A 19,940-nucleotide genomic window follows, 5' to 3' on the forward strand; every position below is an offset into this window, starting at 1 on the left:
GACCTTCTGTACCCATTCTTCCTTTATTTCGTTAAAAAAAAATTTTTTTTAACATTTATTTATTTTTGAGACAGAGAGAGCATGAACAGGGAGGGTCAGAGAAAGAGGGAGACACAGAATCTGAAACAGGCTCCAGGCTCTGAGCTGTCAGCACAGAGCCTGACGCGGGGCTCGAACCCACAGACCACGAGATCATGACCTGAGCCGAAGTCAGACGCTTAACCGACTGAGCCACCCAGGCGCCCCTCCATTATTTAGTTTTAAGTGGACTTTATTTTTCTAGAGCAGTTTTAGGTTCACAGCAAAACTGGCCAGAAAGTATAGAGTTCCCCTATACTCCCTGCCCCCCTGTCACATGCACAGCCTCCCCCACCACCTCCCCAAGTCCACGGCTTACATTAGGGTCCACTGTTGGGGTTGTTCGTTCTACGCCTTTTGACAGACATACCTGTTACCATGGGCTCATACAGAATAGTTTCTCTGCCCTGAACTACTCTGCACTCCACCCTGTCATCCCTCCCTGCTGCACCCCTGGCAACCGCCGCTCTTTTTACCGTCTCCAAAGTTTTACCGTTTCCAGAACGACCTATAGTTGCACTTGGACAGTATATAGTCTTTTCAGACCAGCTTCTTTCACTTTGTAATATCCATTTAAGGTTCCTCCATGTCTTTCCATGGCTTGATAGCTCATTCCTTTCTAGTGCTGAATGATATCCCATTGTCTGGATGTGCCACAGTTTATGTATCTGATCCCCCACTGAGGGACATCTCGACTGCTGCCAAGTTTTGGCACCTATGATTAAAGCTGCCATAAACATCCCTGTGTGAGTTTTTGTATGGATGTACATTTCAACTTTTTTGGGTAAATACCAAGGAGTGTGACTGCTGGATCGTATGGTGAGAACATATTAAATTTTTAAGAAAGTGCCACAGCGTCTTCCAAAGTGGCCGTAGCTCTTGTGTCATTCCCAACCAGCAGAGTGGCATCTCCGTCAGCAAGGAATGAGAATGCCTGTTTCTCCACATCCTCACCAGCATTTGGTGCTGTCAGTGTTTCTGATTTTGGCCATGCCGATAGGTGAGGAGTGGAATTCATTGTTGTAATTTGCAATTCCCAGATGACACATGTTGTCGAACATCTTTCCATACGTGTATTTGCCTCCTCTGTATCTTCTTTGGGGAGTTGTCTATTCAAGGTCTTTGCTCATTAAAAAAATCAGGTGGTTAATTTTCTTATTATTGAGTTTTAAGAGTTCTTTTGTATATTTCAGATAATAATTTCATCTGATGTGTCTTGTGCGGGTATTTTCTCGCAGGCTGTGGCTTTTCTTCTCATTCTCTTGACAGTGTCTTTCTCAGATCGGGAGATTTTCATGTTAACAAATTCCAGAGTATCAGTGGTTTCTTGGATGGATCACACCTGTGGTATTATATTTAAAAAGGTCATAACCATACTCAAGTTCGTCTAGATTTTCTCCTGTTTTGCATTCTAGGAGTTTTTGTAGGTTTGCATTAAAAATTTTTTTTTTATGTTTTTATTTATTTTTGAAGGAGAGAGAGACAGAGCATGAGTGAGGGAAGAGCAGAGAGAGAGGGAGACACAGAATTCAAAGCAGGTTCCAGGGTCTGAGCTGTCACACAGAACCCGACACAGGGCTTGAACTCATGAGCTGTGGGATCATGACCTGAGCCGAGCTTGGACGCTTAACCGACTGAGCCACCCAGGTGCCCCTGTAGGTTTGCATTTTATATTTAGGTTTATGATTCACTTGAATTTTTATGAAGGGTGTAAGGTCTGTGTCTAAATTTTTTTTTTTTTTTGCATGTGGATGTCCACTTGTCCTAGCACTATTTATTGAAAAATCTATCTTTGTTCCACTGTACTGCTTCTGTTCCTTTCTCAGAGATCGGCTGACTATATTTGTGTGGGTCTATTCTGGGCTCTCCACTCTGTTCCAGTGATTTATTTTCCAGCACCGTATGTCTTGATTACTGTAGCTTTATAGTAAGTCTTGAAGTTGGGAAGTGTCAGTCCTCCAACTTTGTCCTTGTCTTTAATATTGTGTTGGTTATTCTGGACCTTTTGCCTCCCCATATAAACTTTGGAATCGGTTTGTCAATATCCACAAAATATCTTGCTGGAATTTTGATTGGGGCTGCACTGAATGGAGAGATCAGTTGAGAAGAACTGACGTCTTGATACTTCTGAGCCTTCCTGTCTGTGAACGTGGAATATGCCTCCATTTGTTTAGTTCTTTCATTTCTTTTATTGGAGTTTTGTATTTTTCTTCATGTAGATCTTGCACATATCTTGCTCGGTTCATATCAAAGTATTTCATTTTAGGGGGTGCTAATGTAAGTGGTGTGGTGTTTTTTATTTCAAGGTCTACTTGTTAATTGATGGTATATAGGAAAGCAAATGGCTTTTGTATATTAACCTTGTATTTTGCAATCTCGCTATAATCACTTATTAGTTCCAATTTGTTGCTGTTGTTGATTCTTTAGGATTTCTACTTAGATGATCATGTCACCTGCACACAAAGAAAGTTGTATTTCTTCGTTTCCAATCTGTGTATCTTTTGACTTAATCAGTTTAGGTTGCTAATAACAAACACCATGGATTGGGGGGCTTAAATGACAAACATTTCTCACAGTTCCGGAGGCTGGATTAGCATGCCAGCATCATTGGATTCTTGGTGGGGGCCCTCTTCCTGGTTTATGGACTGTCACTTTCTTGTATCCTTGCATGGCAGAGACAGAGAGACAGAGGAAGCAAGCAGTCTCAGGTCTCTTCTTATAACAGCACTAATAATCATGATGGCTCCACCCTCATGACCTAATTACCTCCCAAAGGCCTCTGCTCCAAATACTATCCCACTGGGGATTAGGGTTTCAACATATGAACTTTGAGGAGATGCAAGTTTTCAGTCCATAGCACCTTTCATTTCCTTTTCTTGTCTTATTGCATTGGCTGGGACTTCCAATAAGATGTTGAAAAGGAATGGTGGGGGACATAAGGTGTTGAAAAGGAGAGGGGGACATCCTTGCCTTGTTGCTGGTCTTAGTTGGAAATTATCTAGTTTTTCTCTCATTAAGTGTGATGTTGGCTGTAGGTTTTCTGTAGATGTTCTTTATCCAGTTGAGGAGGTTCCCTATGCCTAGTTTGCTGATGGATTGGTGTTTTATTATGAATAAGTGTTGGGTTTTGTCAAATGCTTTCTCTGCATTTATTAATATAATCATGAGATTTTTTTTCTTCTTCAGCCTGTTGATGTGCTGGATTACATTAGTTGATTTTTGAATGTTGAGCCAGCCTTGCATACATGGGATAAATCCCACTTGGTGATGGTGTATAATTCTTTTTGTACATTGTTGGATTTACTTTTTTGAGGACTTTTGCACCTGTGTTCATGATGTAGCTCTAATTTTTCTCTCTTTTTTTTAAATGTTTATTTATTTTTGAGAGAGAGCATGAGTGGGGGAGGTGCAGAGAGAGGGAGAGACAGAGAATCCCAAGCAGCCTGTCAGTGCAGAGCCTGATGGGGGCCTCGAACTCACGAACCATGAGATCATGACCTGAACCAAAATCAAGAGTTGGACGCTTAAGACTGAGCCACCCAGGCATCCCGTGTAGTTTTCTTTTCTTGTAATAGCTTTGTTTAATTTTGGTATTAGAGTAATTCTGGCCTCAGAATGAGTTAGGGAGTATTCCCTCTGCTTCTGTCTTCTGGAAGAGATTGCAGGAAATTGGAAGAATTTCTTCCTTAAATGTTTCTTCCTTAAATTTACCGGTGAACCCATCTGGGGCCTGGTGCTTTCTGTTTGGGAAGGTTATTAATTATTAATTCAATCCCTTTATTTAATTTTTAAAAGATTTTAATTTTAGGTAATCTCTACATCCAATGTGGGGCTTGAACTTACAACCCCAAAATCAAGAGTCACATGCTCTACTGACTGAGCCAGTCAGGTGCCCCTGATTCAACCTTTTTAGTAGATATAGGCCTGTTCAGATTTCTTCTTGTGTGAGTGTTGGCCGATTGTGTCTTTCAAGGAATTGGGCCATGTCATCTAGGTAATCAGATTTGGGGACTTCAAGTTTTTCATAACATTGCTTTATTATCCTTTTAATGTTCGTGGGATCCATCGTGATACATCCTCATTCATGTCTGGTATTAGCAATATGTGTCTTCTCCTATTTTTCTCAATTAGTCTGGCTAGAGGATTATTGAATCTATTCACCTTGTCAAAGAACCAGCTTTTGGTTTCATTGTTTTTCTTTATTGTTTTCTCATTTTCAATTTCATTGATTTCTGCTCTAATTTTTAAAATTATTTCTTCTGCTTATTTTGGACTTAATTTGCTCTTATTCTTCTAGTTTCCTAGGTGGAAGCTTAGGTTTTTGATTTTACATCTTTTTCTTTTCCAATATATGCATCAATGCTATAAACTTCCCTGTAATCACTGCATCCCACAAATTTTGGTAGATTTTATTTCATTTTCATTTAGTTCAAAGCATTTTTAAGTCTCCTTGAGATTTTTTCTTTCACCTACATGTTATTTAGGAGTATGTTGTTTAATTTCTACATATTCAGAGATTTTCCACCTACTTTTGTTGATTGATTTCTAGTTTAATTCTATTATGGTCTGAGAGCATACAGAACACATTGGAAATTGTGAGGGTGTGTTTTATGACCCAGAATATGGTATATCTTGGTGAATATTCCATGTGATCTTGAGAAAAATGTGCATTCTGTATTTTCTGGATGAAGTCCTCCATAGGTATCAATTAGATCCAGTTGGTTGATGGTACTGTTGAGTTCAATTGTGTCCTTACTGATTTTATACCTGCTGGATCTGCCCATTTCTGTTAAAGGGGAGTTGAAGTCTCCATATATAATAGTGGATCCATCCATTTCAACTTGTAGTTCTACTGGTTTTTGCCTTATATATTTTGACACTGTTGTTAGGTGCATATACATTAAGGACTGTTATGTCTTCTTGGAGAACTGACCCTTTATCATCATTATAAAAAGAGGCATTACATAATGCCTCAACATTTTTCCTTTTCTGAAGTCTGCTCTGTCTAAAATTAATATAGGCTCTGATAAAACCCCTATAAGTTAAGCTCTGGCAAAATAGTTTCTCTTAAGGGCCTTGTTAAGAAAAATAGAGTGTTCTGGCATATTTCAACATGGTTACTTTCCCTTCTACTGTGAGAAGCAGGTTTTTTTTCCTCTCTGAGTTTCACTGTGAGGACCTGGTAGAGCTTCAGAAGGTAAAGCTTACCAAGGTGTGGGACTCCACCCCTTCTGTGACCGGGTCACCCTGGAGTTTTTAACTCTCATACTTGTCCACACTGAGCCTCCACCAATTTGTCAATCACAGTTGAGCTTTTCCTATTCTGGTACCGGTTCCTGAGAAGGTGGCTTCTGCTTTGGCAAGTTGTGATTCTCTGCATTCGGCAGTCTGTCTCTCCAATTTGGGGGGCAGCCTTTGTCCTGTGACGTTCATGGATTTAAGAGGATCTGTTGAATTTCCAGCTTGTTCAGCTTTTTACTTGTCGTTAGGATGGGCTGATGACTCCCCAGCTCCTTACATGCTGGACTGGAAACTGGGCACATGGTTGCCCAGCCACAGACTACATCTCCCAGCTTCCCTTGCAGCTAGGCATGGCCAGTGGGGTGTAAGTAGAAACCTTGTGAGCCAGAGAGCCTTTCCTTCCCTTCCCCTCTCCTCCTTCCTATGGGTTGGAAGGCAGATACAATTCTGATGAATTGGCCTCCACCGTGCAAGGGAGGACATCACTCTATGGAATGGCAGAGCCACAAAGTGGAAGGGACCTGGGTCCGTGGGTGACCACATAGAGCAGAGCTGCTCTGCCAACCAGGACCACGCACCTTTGGATTGTTACAGCAGGGAAGTAAAGTTCTATCCTCTTGGACCCAGAGTATTTTGGGGTCTCTTTATCGAGGCAATTTAGCCTGTACCCTAACTAATCCAGACCCCAAACCCTTAGCGAGCCAGAGTTTCCTAGCCAGAGACAGCTGGCTGTGGTAGAAAGTACATGAGATACGGGCCGAAAACAGGCCTGCTCCAGGCTTGGATGCTGATTTACCGGGTAGCTCACCCTCTCTGGGCACTTCTCCATCCGAATCCACCTCAACTTGCCTCCAATGAGTTGAGGGGCATACAAGTGTGGCGATGAACCACGGATGGCCGGGCAGTTGGTAAGAGCAGATTTTAATGAGGGACATCCCGAGGATGAAGCTTACTGTGACTGTAACCTATGACAGCCCTCTGTGCCTCTGTCTGCAGATTTCAGGTGGCTAGACCTGGAGGCACTGTAGGAATGTGTCTTCCGGTGGCTCTTGGGTTTTAGTAACATAACGGTCAAGTTGACTTTTTTGAGGACAGCTTCCAGGTCTGTGAATCTTAACACACGTGTAGCGTCCTGTGCTTGCTGCCATGGTCAGGATACGGAACAGCTGGCCCTTCTCACTGGGCGGGGCACAGGTGAGGCTCACCTGGGTCATGCAGTCAGCAGCACAGCCGGGGGAGGCGGGCCTGGTGGGCTCAGGCTGAGCTGAGAGGAGCAAGTTGGGGGCAGCCCCCTCCTCAAGGCTCAGACCAGCCTCCTCAAGGCTCTTCCCTGCCCACTGGCCCCTGAAGAGTCCTAGGGGCCTTCTCAAAAAAGCCTGGCTCATCTGACAGGACCAGGGGTGAGGTGGCCCCCTGGAATGGCCACTGGCCTTGGTCTCTTTCCTTCCATTCCCAGAGGAACCATAGAGAAACTGGGTTGGGGCCTGTGTCACCCTGCTTAGGAGCCTGCAGTGGCTCCCTGATGCCTTCTGGCCCCATCCAAGGTGCTGAGTGTCTGAGGTCAGAGAGGAGGTCGGTCATTGTTTGTCCCCAGTCCCTGCTGCCCTGCCCCGGAGTGTCCGCTGCTCCCAGGCTCCCCCTGGGTACCCCTTGGTCCTCCTTCTCCCATGATCCCCTTCTGTGTCCCTGTAGCTTTGGCCCCAAGCTGCTGGTGCCGCCTTCCTCCCACGGACCTGCAGCTGCCTCTTCTTCCCTCCTCTCCATCCATGCTCCATGGGGCAGCTCAGAATCCTCCAGTGGCTCCTAATCGCCTGTGGAAGCAAGTCCTGGATCCTCATCTGCTATTGGGTTCCCCCACCCCCGACCTTGCCACTGTCCCCCCAGGCACCTGCCCTCACCCCTGCCATTCCCCTCTGTGGTGCATCTGCCCTCCTTGGCTGGGATGAACCCCTCTAGGCTGGACTCCTGAGTAACTATTTTACCTTGATTTAGCGCTGATTTCATGCATGTTGCGCTATTTGCCAACGTATCTTTCTCTCCTATGAGATGTTAAGGTAGGTGAGAACGGGCAGCTTGTCTTACTCTCTCCTGTGACCGCATGAAACCCAGTACCCACTGCATGCTTGTGAAAGAGGTGTTTCAGGTACTGTACTAAGGGGGGCCCTTTCTGGCCCCACTCTTTGCTCTTGCTGTTTCCTCACATTAGCATTTAATGTCCTTCTCTCCCCTCTCTGTCCATCGAAATCCTGCCTCTCTTCTAGAGTTAGTTCAAGGGCAGCCTCTACCTGGAAGCCTGCAGTGATCACCCCCTCCTTATGTTTCCCCAGCCTGTGTGGCCTGGAGGTTGGGCACAGTGTGCCTGCATCAGGCACATGGGTGACAGGAAGGGGGCAGTGCTGGAAGGGGAAAAGACTCCAGGAGCCCAGGGAGGGGATTCTGGGCCGGGTTGTGCATGAATGTAGGCAACTCTGCACTGAGGGCAGGGGAAGCAGCAGCAGGTATGGGCTGATCCAGCAGCCCCAGGGTTTGAACATGAACTCTGGCAGCAGGAACGCAAGGGAATCTGTGAGGAACGAAAGGAAAGGATGTCTGTCAGGCTCTGTCATGGGAGGCTCTGGGGTTAGGTCCAGTCCCACAAGGAGTCTGCGTCTCCAGGGTTCTGAAGATGTGATGCTGGTCAGGCTGACGTGGAGGCTGGTCTGATGGAGGTCGGGGTGACCCAGGTGCCCACAGGTTGGGCCAGTGGCCTCAGCAGGAGATGAGGAGGGGGTTGGCGAGTGCAGGAGCCGTGGAGGCTGGTGCCGAGGGCTCTCTCCGCAAGAGCTCACAGCCAGCCAAAGCCGTGTGCAGGGCGTCCAGGATGGCTGAGGGTCCAGATCTCCCCTCTGGAAGGGAGGAGTAGACAGGGAGGGCACGTCAGTTTGCTCACCATGGCCCACAGAGCCACTTTTCTTTCTGGGGCCCTCCCCAGCCCTCTCTTGTCTCACTCCCACTGAGGACCCCAGAGAAGCCGGCTCCTAGCACCTAATTTCTGACCTCCCTCTCGATTCCAGGGGCCATTCCAGGTGCTAGACATACCCAAGCCTTGCCCAGCAATGCCCTGTGAGGCTAGCGAGCAAAGGCTTATGATCAGTTGGTCATCCCATTAGCGTGAGGCCCTTTGAGGAGAGAGCTTGGCCTGGCTCGTCTTGATTTCACGAGACACAATCTGGCCCTGATGTAATCCTACTGCCCCTGAACTTTATCTAAAAATGGCGACCATGTAGCTCAGTGCTTAAAGGAGAGACCTAAGGCTTTGGGTGCAGCTGGCACTTGGCCTCTCTGTGCTTCAGTCTCTCCATCTGTGGAATGGGCACAATAACAGAACCTTCTTCAGTGGGCTGCTGTCATGACGCAGGGGGTTAAAACCATGTGAGGTGCCTCTCCAGAGCCTGGCACATAGTCAGCCTGCCGACTGAACTGAGAGCAGGGAACCCTGCCCAGTTCCCTTGGGGGTTTTGGCCCTGCTGGCTTCTGCTGGGCTCTTCTTCCCAGGACTTCTGTTCCCCTGCTCTTGTCAAATAGCATTTTGAACTGTTCCTGACTACGTACTTTCAGGGCGGTAATGACAGTGGCATTTTGCAGACAAGACACTCAGGACAGACAGTGCTGAGTCAGGCCACCGTCAGATGCTGTCCAGGCTCTGAAAGATAGGAGAGATCTCCTACCATGTGTGGGGTCCTTGCAAGCATCCAGCGTGTTCAGCAAAATCTTCCCCAGGGCTCTTTTCGATATGTTCTGAAAAAGAAATAGAGACAGGGCTGGACTGCACTGTGGCTGCTGTGTCCTCGTTCAGCGGCTCGGACTTGGTGGCCCCTACGGGCTTCTGCATGGCTCCCTAGGGCACAGAGAGTCACTACCCCCTTCCCTTCCTGGCCCCCTGGCCCTAGGCTGGCAACACTGCTTGCTGGGCTTCTCAGAGACTTTTGGTGGGTGGATTGAGTGCTTTGCGGGACCCATTCCATCAAAGATCACATATTTGTGGATTACCACTCATGTGCCCAAGGAGAAGTGGGCACTTGGGAAATAAACATGAATAAGAGCATTTCTATGCATGGTCTCATGTAACCTTTGGAACAGCTTATATCATTAGGCTCCTTTTAATGGGTGAAAAAAGCAGTGCCGAGAAAGAATGAGACATTCGGCCATAGCCACCCAGCAAGGAGGCAGAAGAACCAGCATTTACCCACAGGCTGCATGGCCAGAAGTTGCCTGCTGCTGCTGGCTGCCCCTCAGCTCTTCTCCCAGGCTGTGCTAATCTGGCCTGGGCCTTGCTGGTTCAGTATCCTAGGCAGTCTGGTGCACAGGTAAGAGCCTGCTTAAAACTCAGGCAAGCCGGGTTCAGATCCCACTTTCACCTTACAGCGGCTGTAATCCTAAGTTAATTGTCTCTCAAGAAAAAAAGTTTTAAATGTTTATTTATTTTTGAGAGAGAGAGAGAGAGAGAGAGAGAGAACATGAGTCGGGGGAGAGGCAGAGAGAAGTGGGGACAGAGACTCTGAAGCAGGCTCTGTGCTGACAGCAGAGAGCCTGATGCGGGGCTCGAACCCATAAACCGTGAGATTGTGACCTGAGCCAAAGTTGGATTGCTTAACTGATGGAGCCACCCAGGCACCCCTCAAAAAAATTTTTTTTTTCTAAATAGTTTGCTGATGCTATTTAGGAACACGATTGATTTCTGTACTCTGATATTTTATCATTCACCTTGCCAAGAAATTACAATAATTTGCTTATGGATTCTCTTGGGTATTTCTGTGTAGATGAATATGATATATAATTACTGATAGCTTAATGTCTTCTTGTCTAATCCTTACACCTTTTCCTTTTTTTTCTTGTCTTATCCCATTGGCTGGAACATCTAGCTGGAATACAGACAGTGAGGACAGTCATGCTGGTCTTGATTCTGACTTTAGAAGGATTCCTTCTAACATTTCACCAATATCTGTGAGGTTTGTGAGACGTAGTTGGCTGAGACTCCTTATCTGGTAAAGGAGGGTCCTTACTGTTCTTCTTTCTTTTTTTTTTTAATGTTTATTTATTTTTGAAGAAGAGAGAGACAAAGTGTGAATGGGGAAGGGGCAGAAAGAGAAGAAGACACGGAATCCGAAGCAGGCTCCAAGCTCTGAGCTGTCAGCATGGAGCCCGACGCGGGGCCCGAACCCACAAACTGAAATCATGACCTGAGCCAAAGTCGGATGCTTAACCAACTAAGCTACCCAGGCTCCCCTATGATTTTCCTTTCTTATATTCATCCTTCTGTGGTTTTGAAATCAAAGTTAGGTTAGCTTTATAGAACAAATTAGAGAGCCTCCTCTTGTTTTTAATTACCTTCCCTGAGCCTCCTTTTCTGCATTGGAAAGTGGAGATAAGACCTGCCTAATGTGAGGAAAGCTCAGAGCCAGGCGCCCGACATAGGCCGGTGCCCCCTCCTGAGAGCCCCTCTCGTTGCCCTGGGTGGGCCACCTCCTGTGAGCCTACCAGGTCCCGGAGCCTTTGCAGGAGCTGCACCACGTCTACCAGCTTCTCCTCCAGCAGGGACAGCCGCACCCTCTCTGTCTCCACCATCTGCAGCTCCAGCCTCAGCTGCTCGTTCTCTTCCACCTTCCGCTGCAGCTCTGCCTGCGGGGACCAACAGGGACTCAGCGCCCACACTCACCGTGCTGTCTCCGGGCAGGACCCACAGCTTGCCTTGACCCTTTCTCAGAGGTCATCTGGCCCCCTCTGCCCCCCCACCCCCACAGCCCAGAGAGGCTGCATGTCTGGCCTAAGGTCGCGCAGTGTGTTGGGTTAATATAAGAATATGCATATTTTGGTTTCTATTGGAGAACCTCATTTTCCCTTCTCTATCCATATGCTTTCTTTTCATATATATATATATATATATATTTTTTTTTTTTTTTTTTTTTTTTTTTTTTAATTTAAATGAAAAAAAAATTTTTTTTGGTTGCAAGCAACAGAAACTTTTCTGGCTAGCTTAAACAGAAAAAAAATTCGCTAGTGAGCTATGGGTCATTCCCAGAACAGACCGGTGGCTGGAGAAGCTCAGGGATGGGGCAGCAGTGGGGTCTGAGACAGTAGGACGGTCTCAGGCCTCTTGTCCAGGGGCCAGAGCTGAGAAGAACACTTTCCAGCAACTCTCCCATCTCTCTCAAGATGGAAGGCCTCAGGAGAGGGGCCTGATTGGGCCAGTGTGAGTCACTGGCCCACCCTTGGCCAGGGGAGCACTGAGACCGTGGGTATCCACTGGGATACCCACTAGGGGGCAGATGCCAGGCAGTCATAAAGTGTCACACGGCTATCTGCCTTCTAAAGCAGGGATGCCAGGAGTAAGGTGGTCCCTGTTCTTAGCACTGATGGAGGGAAAGAGAAGCAGCCGAAGACGTGGTGCCCTTGGACACTCTGAGTCCTCTTTGGGCTTTGGGCAGGACAGAGAAGGCATGGTGCCTATGCCTCCTGCAGACGGGCCTGGAAGATGGGCTTGGGGACACAGCTCGTGTGCCTCAGTAACTCTCCTGATCCCCACTTCCTGGAAATTTACTTAGAAAAGGGGCGGTGGCTATGCCTTGTGGAACTGCATCAGAGCAACGTCAAAGACAGCATGGGTTTAGAATTTCAGGTATATAAATATAAAACGATCTTCTATCAAAACGACAGTTTGCAAAAGCGTAATGTGCTGGGGCTTAATGAAATGGCGACTCTCAGTAGCACTCCACACTTGAATACTGTGGGATGGAGAAGTTGCTCGGAGTGGAGAGATGAGAAAAAATGCCAAGCGGTCTCATTGAAACGGAGACACCTCGCCACTGGCTGTTGGTGTATATCCCTCCCTTACCCTCCATAACTCTCCTGGGGGACAGTGTCCCTCCTCCCCCTCATCTGACTTTGATGGAGCTGCTAATCACTGAATCTTACCCGGCTACCACAGGGACTGGCCCAGGGACACTCACATGACCGAGGCTGGGCCGGTTGGCGTTCTTCCCTGAGGTTTAGTATATTGGGCTCTTATCCCCCTGGGCTTTCTTAGGTGGGCCAGTGGGAGGCTGGAGCTGTTTCTGGTCCCTTTCCCCACCATACGGAGGAAGCCTTTCTGAAGTAGGGTGAATGAGGCCAGCGCCAAGAGAAACACAGAGCAGATAGGTGGCAACAATCTAGTCTGAGTCGCTGGATCCAGCTGTTTCTGACGCTCATCTCCTCGGCTGTTCTTGCCAGCTCCGTATTCTAATAAATACCTATTCTGCACGCAAGCTGTTCTGAGATGGTTCCTTTAACTTGCAACCAAAATATTCTTCGTTAAATCTACGACAAAGGAAGGCACATCTCTTTGAGTCTTGGTTTACCCATCTGTGAACAGGGCACAGGACTTGGCTTACATCCCTCAGGGTTCTTCCAGCTATGAGAGATTTTAGCATTGGTCCAGACCTCGACCTCTGGGGCTCAGCTGACCTCCTCCCCAGGTGTCCCCAGGGTCTTCTCACTGCAGCCCTGGGTCCCCAGCTGCTCCACCAGCACGGCGATGCGAGCCTCCAGCTCCCCCAGGGTACAGGCATGGTCAGCACTGCCAAAGTGGCCGAAGTAAGTCACAAGCTTCTTGGCTGTCTGTTCATCACACCTGCAGCAAAGGAGAGCACCAGCACTGTGGGGCTGCTTTCCAGAGTCTGCTCCAGCCTCAGAAAGTGGGTGTTGCCACCGAGTCTAAAAGCCAGGCCATGGCACCCCCTGGTCAGTACCCCTCCCATGGCTCCCCATCTGACTGAGAGGACAAGCCAAAGGCCTCACCCAATGTGCCCCTCTGATCTCCCTGGCCTCCCTCTCATCCATCTTCACTCACTGTGCTCTAGCCACAGAAGCCTCCTCACCGCCCCTCCAACATGCCTCAGGGCCTTTGCACTTCTTGCTGTTCCCTCTTCCTGGAATGCTCTTCCCTCATTTCCTTCAGGTCTTTGCTCCAATAGCACCTTCTTAGAGTGGCCTTCCTGGCATCTCCTCGCCCCTCCCTCTTCTGCTGCTTCACCTTATTTTCCTCCTACTTGTCACCACTCACTAGAATAGGGGCTCCAGGAGAGGAGGGCTGCTGTCTTGTTTATTGCCGTTCTCTCAGAGCCTCCAGATTTGTCGGGCACGAAGTAGGTGCTTAATAAATGCTTGTTGTTGACTTAAGGGTCGGTGGTGACAATAGTCCTGGAAAGCTGACAGCACCATACAATATAATAATAAACGCCAGCGCTGCCCCTTGGTGGCGTACCTACTGCGGTCAGGCACCTGTTAGGCATTTTATAGCCTTGACAACAAATCTTCACAAACCTCTTGCCTGCCTTAGAGACGAGGAAGCTGAGGCTCAGAGGAGTCAGGAGACTTGTCTGAGGTGCCCCAGGCATCTGGGTCTTTCTCCCCTCTAGGGTGGTCGTGAGGATTACATAAGTTGGGGAGTCGGAAGGCCCCTGACCTGGGCCAGGCTGGAGGAGGGCACCGTAAACGCTGTTTCTCGCAGGAGCGACCGGGTAAGGAAGGGTCTGGTATGTCCTGGAATTACATGGAGCTGTGGGCATGTCCTGGGATAGTGGCCAGGGGACTGAGAAGACACCAACGGTCATTAAAGCCCCCCACAAAGTGTGCCTTTGCCAGTCCCCTCATTTCATCCCCGCACATGCCTGGGGTGGGGGGCGGGGCATCTGATCACTTCCCTCCTATGGACTAGGGGACAGAATCAGGCCTGTCAGCCTCCCAAGCTCAAGCTCTGTCACTGTGTGAAGGGGCTCTGGGCCTCTCGCGCCCTCCCCCACCGCCGCCCTCCGCGGCACACATACCCACTCCTGCAGTTGGAGAGGCGAGCCAGCAGCGTCTTGACCTTGGCCAGTGACCTCTGCTCTTCCTGCCACTTCTCGGCCTCCTCTTCTTCGTCGGAGGCGGCCTGGCCCTCCACTGAGCGGAACAGCTGCCCGTCCACTGCTGGAGAAACACGGGATGCGGGGACAAGGGACAGAGGGAGGGAACCAGGCAGCCCGCCCCAGGGGGAAGCCACCAAGGCTCCACCAGGAGCCGAGCCGGCCACCCAGAGCCCCTCCCTGACGTTCTACCCAGGGACCCTGAGAGAGAGAAGCCCTTTTTCTTCTCCGCTTTCTAAGATGACAAAACCAGCCGGGACCTGTCTGTGCCCTCAGAGATGCAATATTATTCCCATTTGAGGATATGGCCATCCCAGCCAGGAAAGCCGTGGGGCGGGGGCTGGGGCTCTGCTGGCACACACACCAGGTTGAACAGGTTTTCAGCTCGCAGGGGGCTGCATGCCTTTGACACTGGGGGGGGGGGGGGCGCGGGGGATGCAGAGGAAGAGCAGTCATATGCGTGACTCTGTGTGATCCCCAGCATGGCTGTGTCTGGTTGGTGTCCCCCAGTCTGGCTGTGCATCAGAAACCCCGGGATTGGTTGTGGCCTCCTGGCGTCCCGTCACCCAGCATCAGGCTCTGTCTCCGGGGTGGGGGGGGGGACAACCCCCGAATATCTCTCCAGGGGAGCCCTCCCTTTCCTCCCCACTCCACCCCAGCCCCGGGGACACAGATGTCCAGCCTGGCCAGGCAGAGTGCAGACTAGACGGCCACGGGACTGGGTCAGCCAGGGCAGCGGACCCAGGGCGGGCCGAGGACAATCAGGCCAAAATCTGATTCAGACTTCCAGGGAAGAGAAGGGCCTGCATTCCCCTGGCCTGGGAGTTGGAGGGTGTGGGTCTGGAGCTCCTGGGGGCTGTCCGGTCAGTAAGAGGGGAGCGCCTTCCGCACGATGGGTCCACGAAGGCAAGGCAGCAAGGGGTGCAGTTCTGCTGACATCTCGGCTGTGCCCAAAGCCTACTTGGACTTTTTAATTAATTCCCCGCACCGTACCTTCCATCTAACTGGAGCCAGTTTGACAGTGACAATGGCCTGACCCTCGCAGACAGATAGTATCCTGAGCAGCAAAGCTGTGCATACCTTCCCCCCCGTAGAGGGAGAGGAGAATCAGAAGCAGCAGATCTGAGGTGGGCCTGGGCATCTGTGATCCGGGCCACCTGGCAGGTTTGGGAACCACTGATTCAGGTATCCTGACTTGGGACACCCGTCTCTCCAGCCTGACTGTCCCAGCTGGGTGGGCTCAGGGCCCTTCCGTTTAGTTTCAGTAGAAACTGTCCTGGACCAGAGCGCCTGGGTGGCTCAATCGGTTGGGTGTCTGACTTGGGCTTAGGTCACGATCTCATGGTTCGTGAGTTCAAGCCCTGCGTCGGGCTCTGTGCTGACAGACTGGAGCCTGCTTTGGATTCTGTGTCTCCCTCTCGCTCTGCCCCTCCCCCGCTCACGCTCTGTCTCTCTCTCTCTCTCAAAAATAAATAAATGTTAAAAAAGAAAAATAAGAAACTGTCCCGTACCAAACAGAACCAGGGTTGAGGTGACTGATCCATGACGTTTTGGTTGCGTGAATCGTGTTCCCAATATTGACGGTTTGTTTCTTGTCCTCGGGATTTCCTGGTGCTGTGTGTATGTGTGTTGTGTATGTGTGCATGTATATATGCGTGTGTGTGTGTGTGTGTGTGGTATCATTACGGTCACGGTCATTAACACGTCCTGGTGCCCGAGGCAGGGGCAGGCAAGGGGCTCTGAAGATGAACTGGAAAGATGGCACCCAGCGGCCCCTCCGCACCTGCCCATGGCTGAGCCCAGCGAGCACTGTGTGCAGGGACAAACCTTCGTCCAGGGGTCTGTTCCCGGAGCTGCTGTCTGACTGCCAGGCTCCCTCTGGAGAGGTGTCTGGGCTTCTGGTCCCACTTTCCTCAGGTTCACCACTCTTGGCTTCTGGCTCTGGGCTGCCTTGTGAGGAGATTGGGAGCTGGGTGCCCTCTGACCTGTGGGCAGGGGAGAAGACACAGGTGCTGAGAGGGAGGAGGGGGCTTGGCCAGCTTCCTGCTGGCAGTGTGGGACGTGGACCCACCCTCTGCCACTGCTTACTCTGCACAGGTGAGCTATGATGTGCCTGAAGAAGACCATGTGGTTGACCTTACTGGCTCTCTACCCAACAGCCAGGATGTTAGAGTCAGACTTCCATGACAGACACTCCCTGTCCCAGTGTCCCTTGCATCTAAGGCACAGGCTGCAATCTAATTTTAGCCAAGGAGGCTAAAGGAAAAATCTTCTGGGGAGCCTCTGGAATGGATTTTTATCCCTTACTAGAAGTAAATCAGGAAAGAAAATGCCCTTCCTTCTTGCCTTTGGACTTTGTCGTGTGGATATGTTTGAAACACTGGCAGCCATCTTGTGACCATGAGGAAATGGCTGAGAGAATTATGGAGTAGTTGAACAAGAGCCCTGATATCTTTCAGCTGCTGAGAGTCCTGGACCTCCCACTGCGGGACTTCTTATTATGGGAGAGATTTTTTTAAAAGTCTTAATTGTTTCAGTTACTTTTAATTGGGCTTTGGAGAACCTACTTCACCCTCATCAATCAATGTTCTTGATATTCTAAGGTCCTCACTTGAATCTTCAGGGTCCGTGTCACTGCCCTTACAAAATCAAGGGAAAAAAAGAAAAACAAATCTATCCTAGCATGAAAATATTCACTAATGAACTGGCTGCTTATTAAACTAGCCCTTTCCTCCTCTTTCATTTTATACCCACATCTGTCTTTCATCTCTTCAGAATCTGTTGTTACTCAACCTCTCCCTGTCAGATGTAACAGCCCAATAGAAAAGAAAGGGCTGTGAAGTGAAATTTCACATCTTGGAAAAGAAGAGGCTGTGGGGGTGTCGTTGAAGGGCTACTGGGGAACCATGGGACTCACAGGCAAAGCCACTGATGGTGGGAATGTGGCAGAGTTGGGCCAGTTTACAACCGAACAAGAGAAAAATCAACAGGATTAGGAAGGGCCAGGAGCACCAGAAGAGACTCGGGGGACTGGGAAAAGCCCTTAGAAAAACGATCAAAAGTCTCGAATACTTTTGCAAAGAGACCCTCCTCATGACCCAGTTGCAACAACAAGAAAATGTGACGTTAAGGACGCCCCATTGTGTTTTCACACAGTTTTGTTGGGAAAATTATTCCAAAAGGAATATAATCAACCCGGAAACAGTCTACATCTAAGAATTAATACACTGTCCTACAGTCATGAAGATTGCTTTTAAAAAAGGAGTGAAAAGTGAAATATAGAATTGCCGTGTGACCCGGTAGACCACTTCTGGGTATGTACCCAAAAGATCTGAAAGCCGGGACTCAAGCAGATGTTGACACACCCTTGTCCACCGCAGCATGATTCAAAAGGTAGAAGTGACCCAAGTGTCCATTGATGGTTGAATGGATAAAGTGTGCTCTATCCATACAATGCAATATTATCCAGCCTCCCAAAGGGAGGAAATACCGACGCGCTACAACACGGACGAGACTTGACATGGTGCTCAGCGAAAGAAGCCAGTCGTCAGAGGACAAATGCTGTATGATCCCACTTCTGTGAGGTCCCTAGAGCGCTCAGATTCCTGGAGACAGAAAGTAGGAGGGTGGGTGCGGGGGGGCTGGGGGCCAGGAGAACGGGGAGTTAGTGTTTAATGGGGACAAAGTTACATTTTGGGAAGATGAGAGAGGTTCTGTGGATGGGTGGGGGGATGGTTGCACAACAGTGTGAATGTACTTAACGCCACTGAACTGTGCACTAAAAAATGGCTACAATGGTTAAGTTGTATGTTATGTATACATGTTACAATGAAAAAAAAAAAAAAGAAGGAATAAGTAGTTGAAAACATCACCTGGTTGTATCTGCTAAGTAGCACAAGAAACTCACTTTAATACATTTTGGGTTTATTTTTCAAGTTAAAGCCTCAGTCAAATCAGACACAGGCCACTCTCTTTGGTCCCATTTTGTGCAGATTCACTTCAGTGGATCTCTCCGGGGCCAAGTATTATTGGAAACCGAGGGCCCTTCTGCTCCGTTCAGGAGTTGCTGTTTGAAGTCACCGGCCAGTCCTTGCCCACACAGACCACTGTAAAGATAGAAGCCACGTGACACCGTGGATGAAGCGGGGGCCTTGGTGCCAGCCCTGGCCTTGCCAATGAGGAAGTGGCAGTGGGACTTGGTCCCCATTTTGCAGATGGGTCGCGCTGGAGCCGATGACCTCTGAGGTCCTCCCATCTCTGCTTGCGTTCTGGTGATCAGGCCTGTGTGAGTATTCAGAGGAGCCAGCTCGGCCAGCATGCGTGTCAGGGAAACGACAGCAGCCGTTCCAGAGTGATTGGGACACGGGGACGCGGCACTGCAGAGAGTCCTAGCAGGTGTGGGTGCCCAGTGTTTGTTGGGTGGATTCAGCATCGGGGGGACTGTCTGCTGAGCCAAACAAGAGGGGATCTGCGGGACTGCGCTCGGGACCCAGAGCAGGGCATCGGCTGCCTGGGGCCACCCAGCACCTCCTCCCCGTTGGTGGCAGCTTCCCTGACTGCCACCCAGATGTCTCACCTGCTCACCTACCCCTACCACCAGCAGCTAGTCTGCTCAGAGGAGGGCGTGGCGTGTGGCTCCTCCCCATGCTAATTAGCATGATCCCATCCCTGGCCACCGTGATTGGCCCAGGCCTGCAAAGGTAGCCAATGAGACCAAAGGAACTGTCTGCTGGGGTTTCCCGCGGATCCGCTGGCTCCCTGCCTGGTGAGGTCTGAGGACGACATGTAGGGAGATGTGACAGCCCAGGGGGCCGGCTGGAGATGCAGGGAGCTACAGAGAGAGCCTGAAGATGACAACAGAAACGACATCCTTAATGACATGATTTGGGTTGCTGGATCAGGGCTAACCCTAAACTTTTGTGTGTGTGTTTTTAAAATGTTTTATTTTGGGGAGAGAGCGCGAGCACATGACTGGGAGAGAGGGGCAGAGAGAGAGAGAATCCCAACCAGGCTCCACGCTTAGTGCAGAGCCCAATGTGGGGCTCGATCCCAGGACCCTGGGATCATGACGTGAGCAGAAATCAAGAGCTGGATGCTCAAGCGACTGAGCCACCAGGAGCCCCTAAACTTTTGTGTTTTACGAGCCAATAACTCTGACTGATTAAGTCCTGTATTCAAGCTCCTGTAATGCAAGCCGAGAACAGGGATCTGGCTTGGCAGCCGTCAGTGTGAAAAGGCCATGGGCGGGTATTCTTGTTTAAGCATGACACCATGTGAGGTTTCCAAAGGCTCATACAGCCCGGAGAAGAGAAGACACGAGGGTATGGGGTCACTGTTTCCAAGACTCAAAGGTGGAGACAAGTAGCCTTTTTATGGCCCCAGAGGGCGATGCTTGCCCAGAAGGAGAGAAGGAGGGGGAAGCAAAGATGAGATTTGGAGAATCAGAAGGAGGCAGTTTTAGCTCACTGTGAGGAATGACTTTCTCACAGGGATTGCTGACCAAGAACAGAATGGGCTGTCTTGCAAGGTAATGAGCTTCTGGGCCAAGGAGGTATGTAAGGAGGTAAGGGACTTCAGTGGGCTGGAATTTTGAACAGAGTCGGAGGCCGAACTTGACAATATCTACGTCTTCCCACTCTGAAATGCTGCTTTCCCCCCTAAATTATTTAAGGGCTTCAACAAACAATATGAGACGGAGGG

General features: G+C 49.5%; 1 protein-coding gene across 1 annotated transcript in view; it reads right to left on the reverse strand.

Annotated features, from left to right (window-relative positions):
• Window positions 1-4,471: 4,471 nt before the first annotated feature.
• The window catches only part of EFCC1 (EF-hand and coiled-coil domain containing 1), a 43,450-nt gene continuing 27,981 nt past the window's right edge, over window positions 4,472-19,940 (reverse strand). Inside the window, exons 4-9 of the mRNA XM_086682375.1 lie at window positions 16,068-16,225; window positions 14,163-14,301; window positions 12,802-12,967; window positions 10,837-10,977; window positions 9,027-9,096; window positions 4,472-8,204 (exon numbers count right to left, since the gene is read on the reverse strand). Coding sequence (XP_086538501.1) covers window positions 8,068-8,204; window positions 9,027-9,096; window positions 10,837-10,977; window positions 12,802-12,967; window positions 14,163-14,301; window positions 16,068-16,225 — 811 coding nt within the window. The 3' untranslated portion in view covers window positions 4,472-8,067. The remainder of the gene's footprint in view (window positions 8,205-9,026; window positions 9,097-10,836; window positions 10,978-12,801; window positions 12,968-14,162; window positions 14,302-16,067; window positions 16,226-19,940) is intronic.

This window comes from Puma concolor, chromosome A2, assembly GCF_028749965.1.
Source record: "Puma concolor isolate L17-30 chromosome A2, mPumCon1.1.hap2, whole genome shotgun sequence".
Classification (NCBI taxonomy): Eukaryota; Metazoa; Chordata; class Mammalia; order Carnivora; family Felidae; genus Puma; species Puma concolor.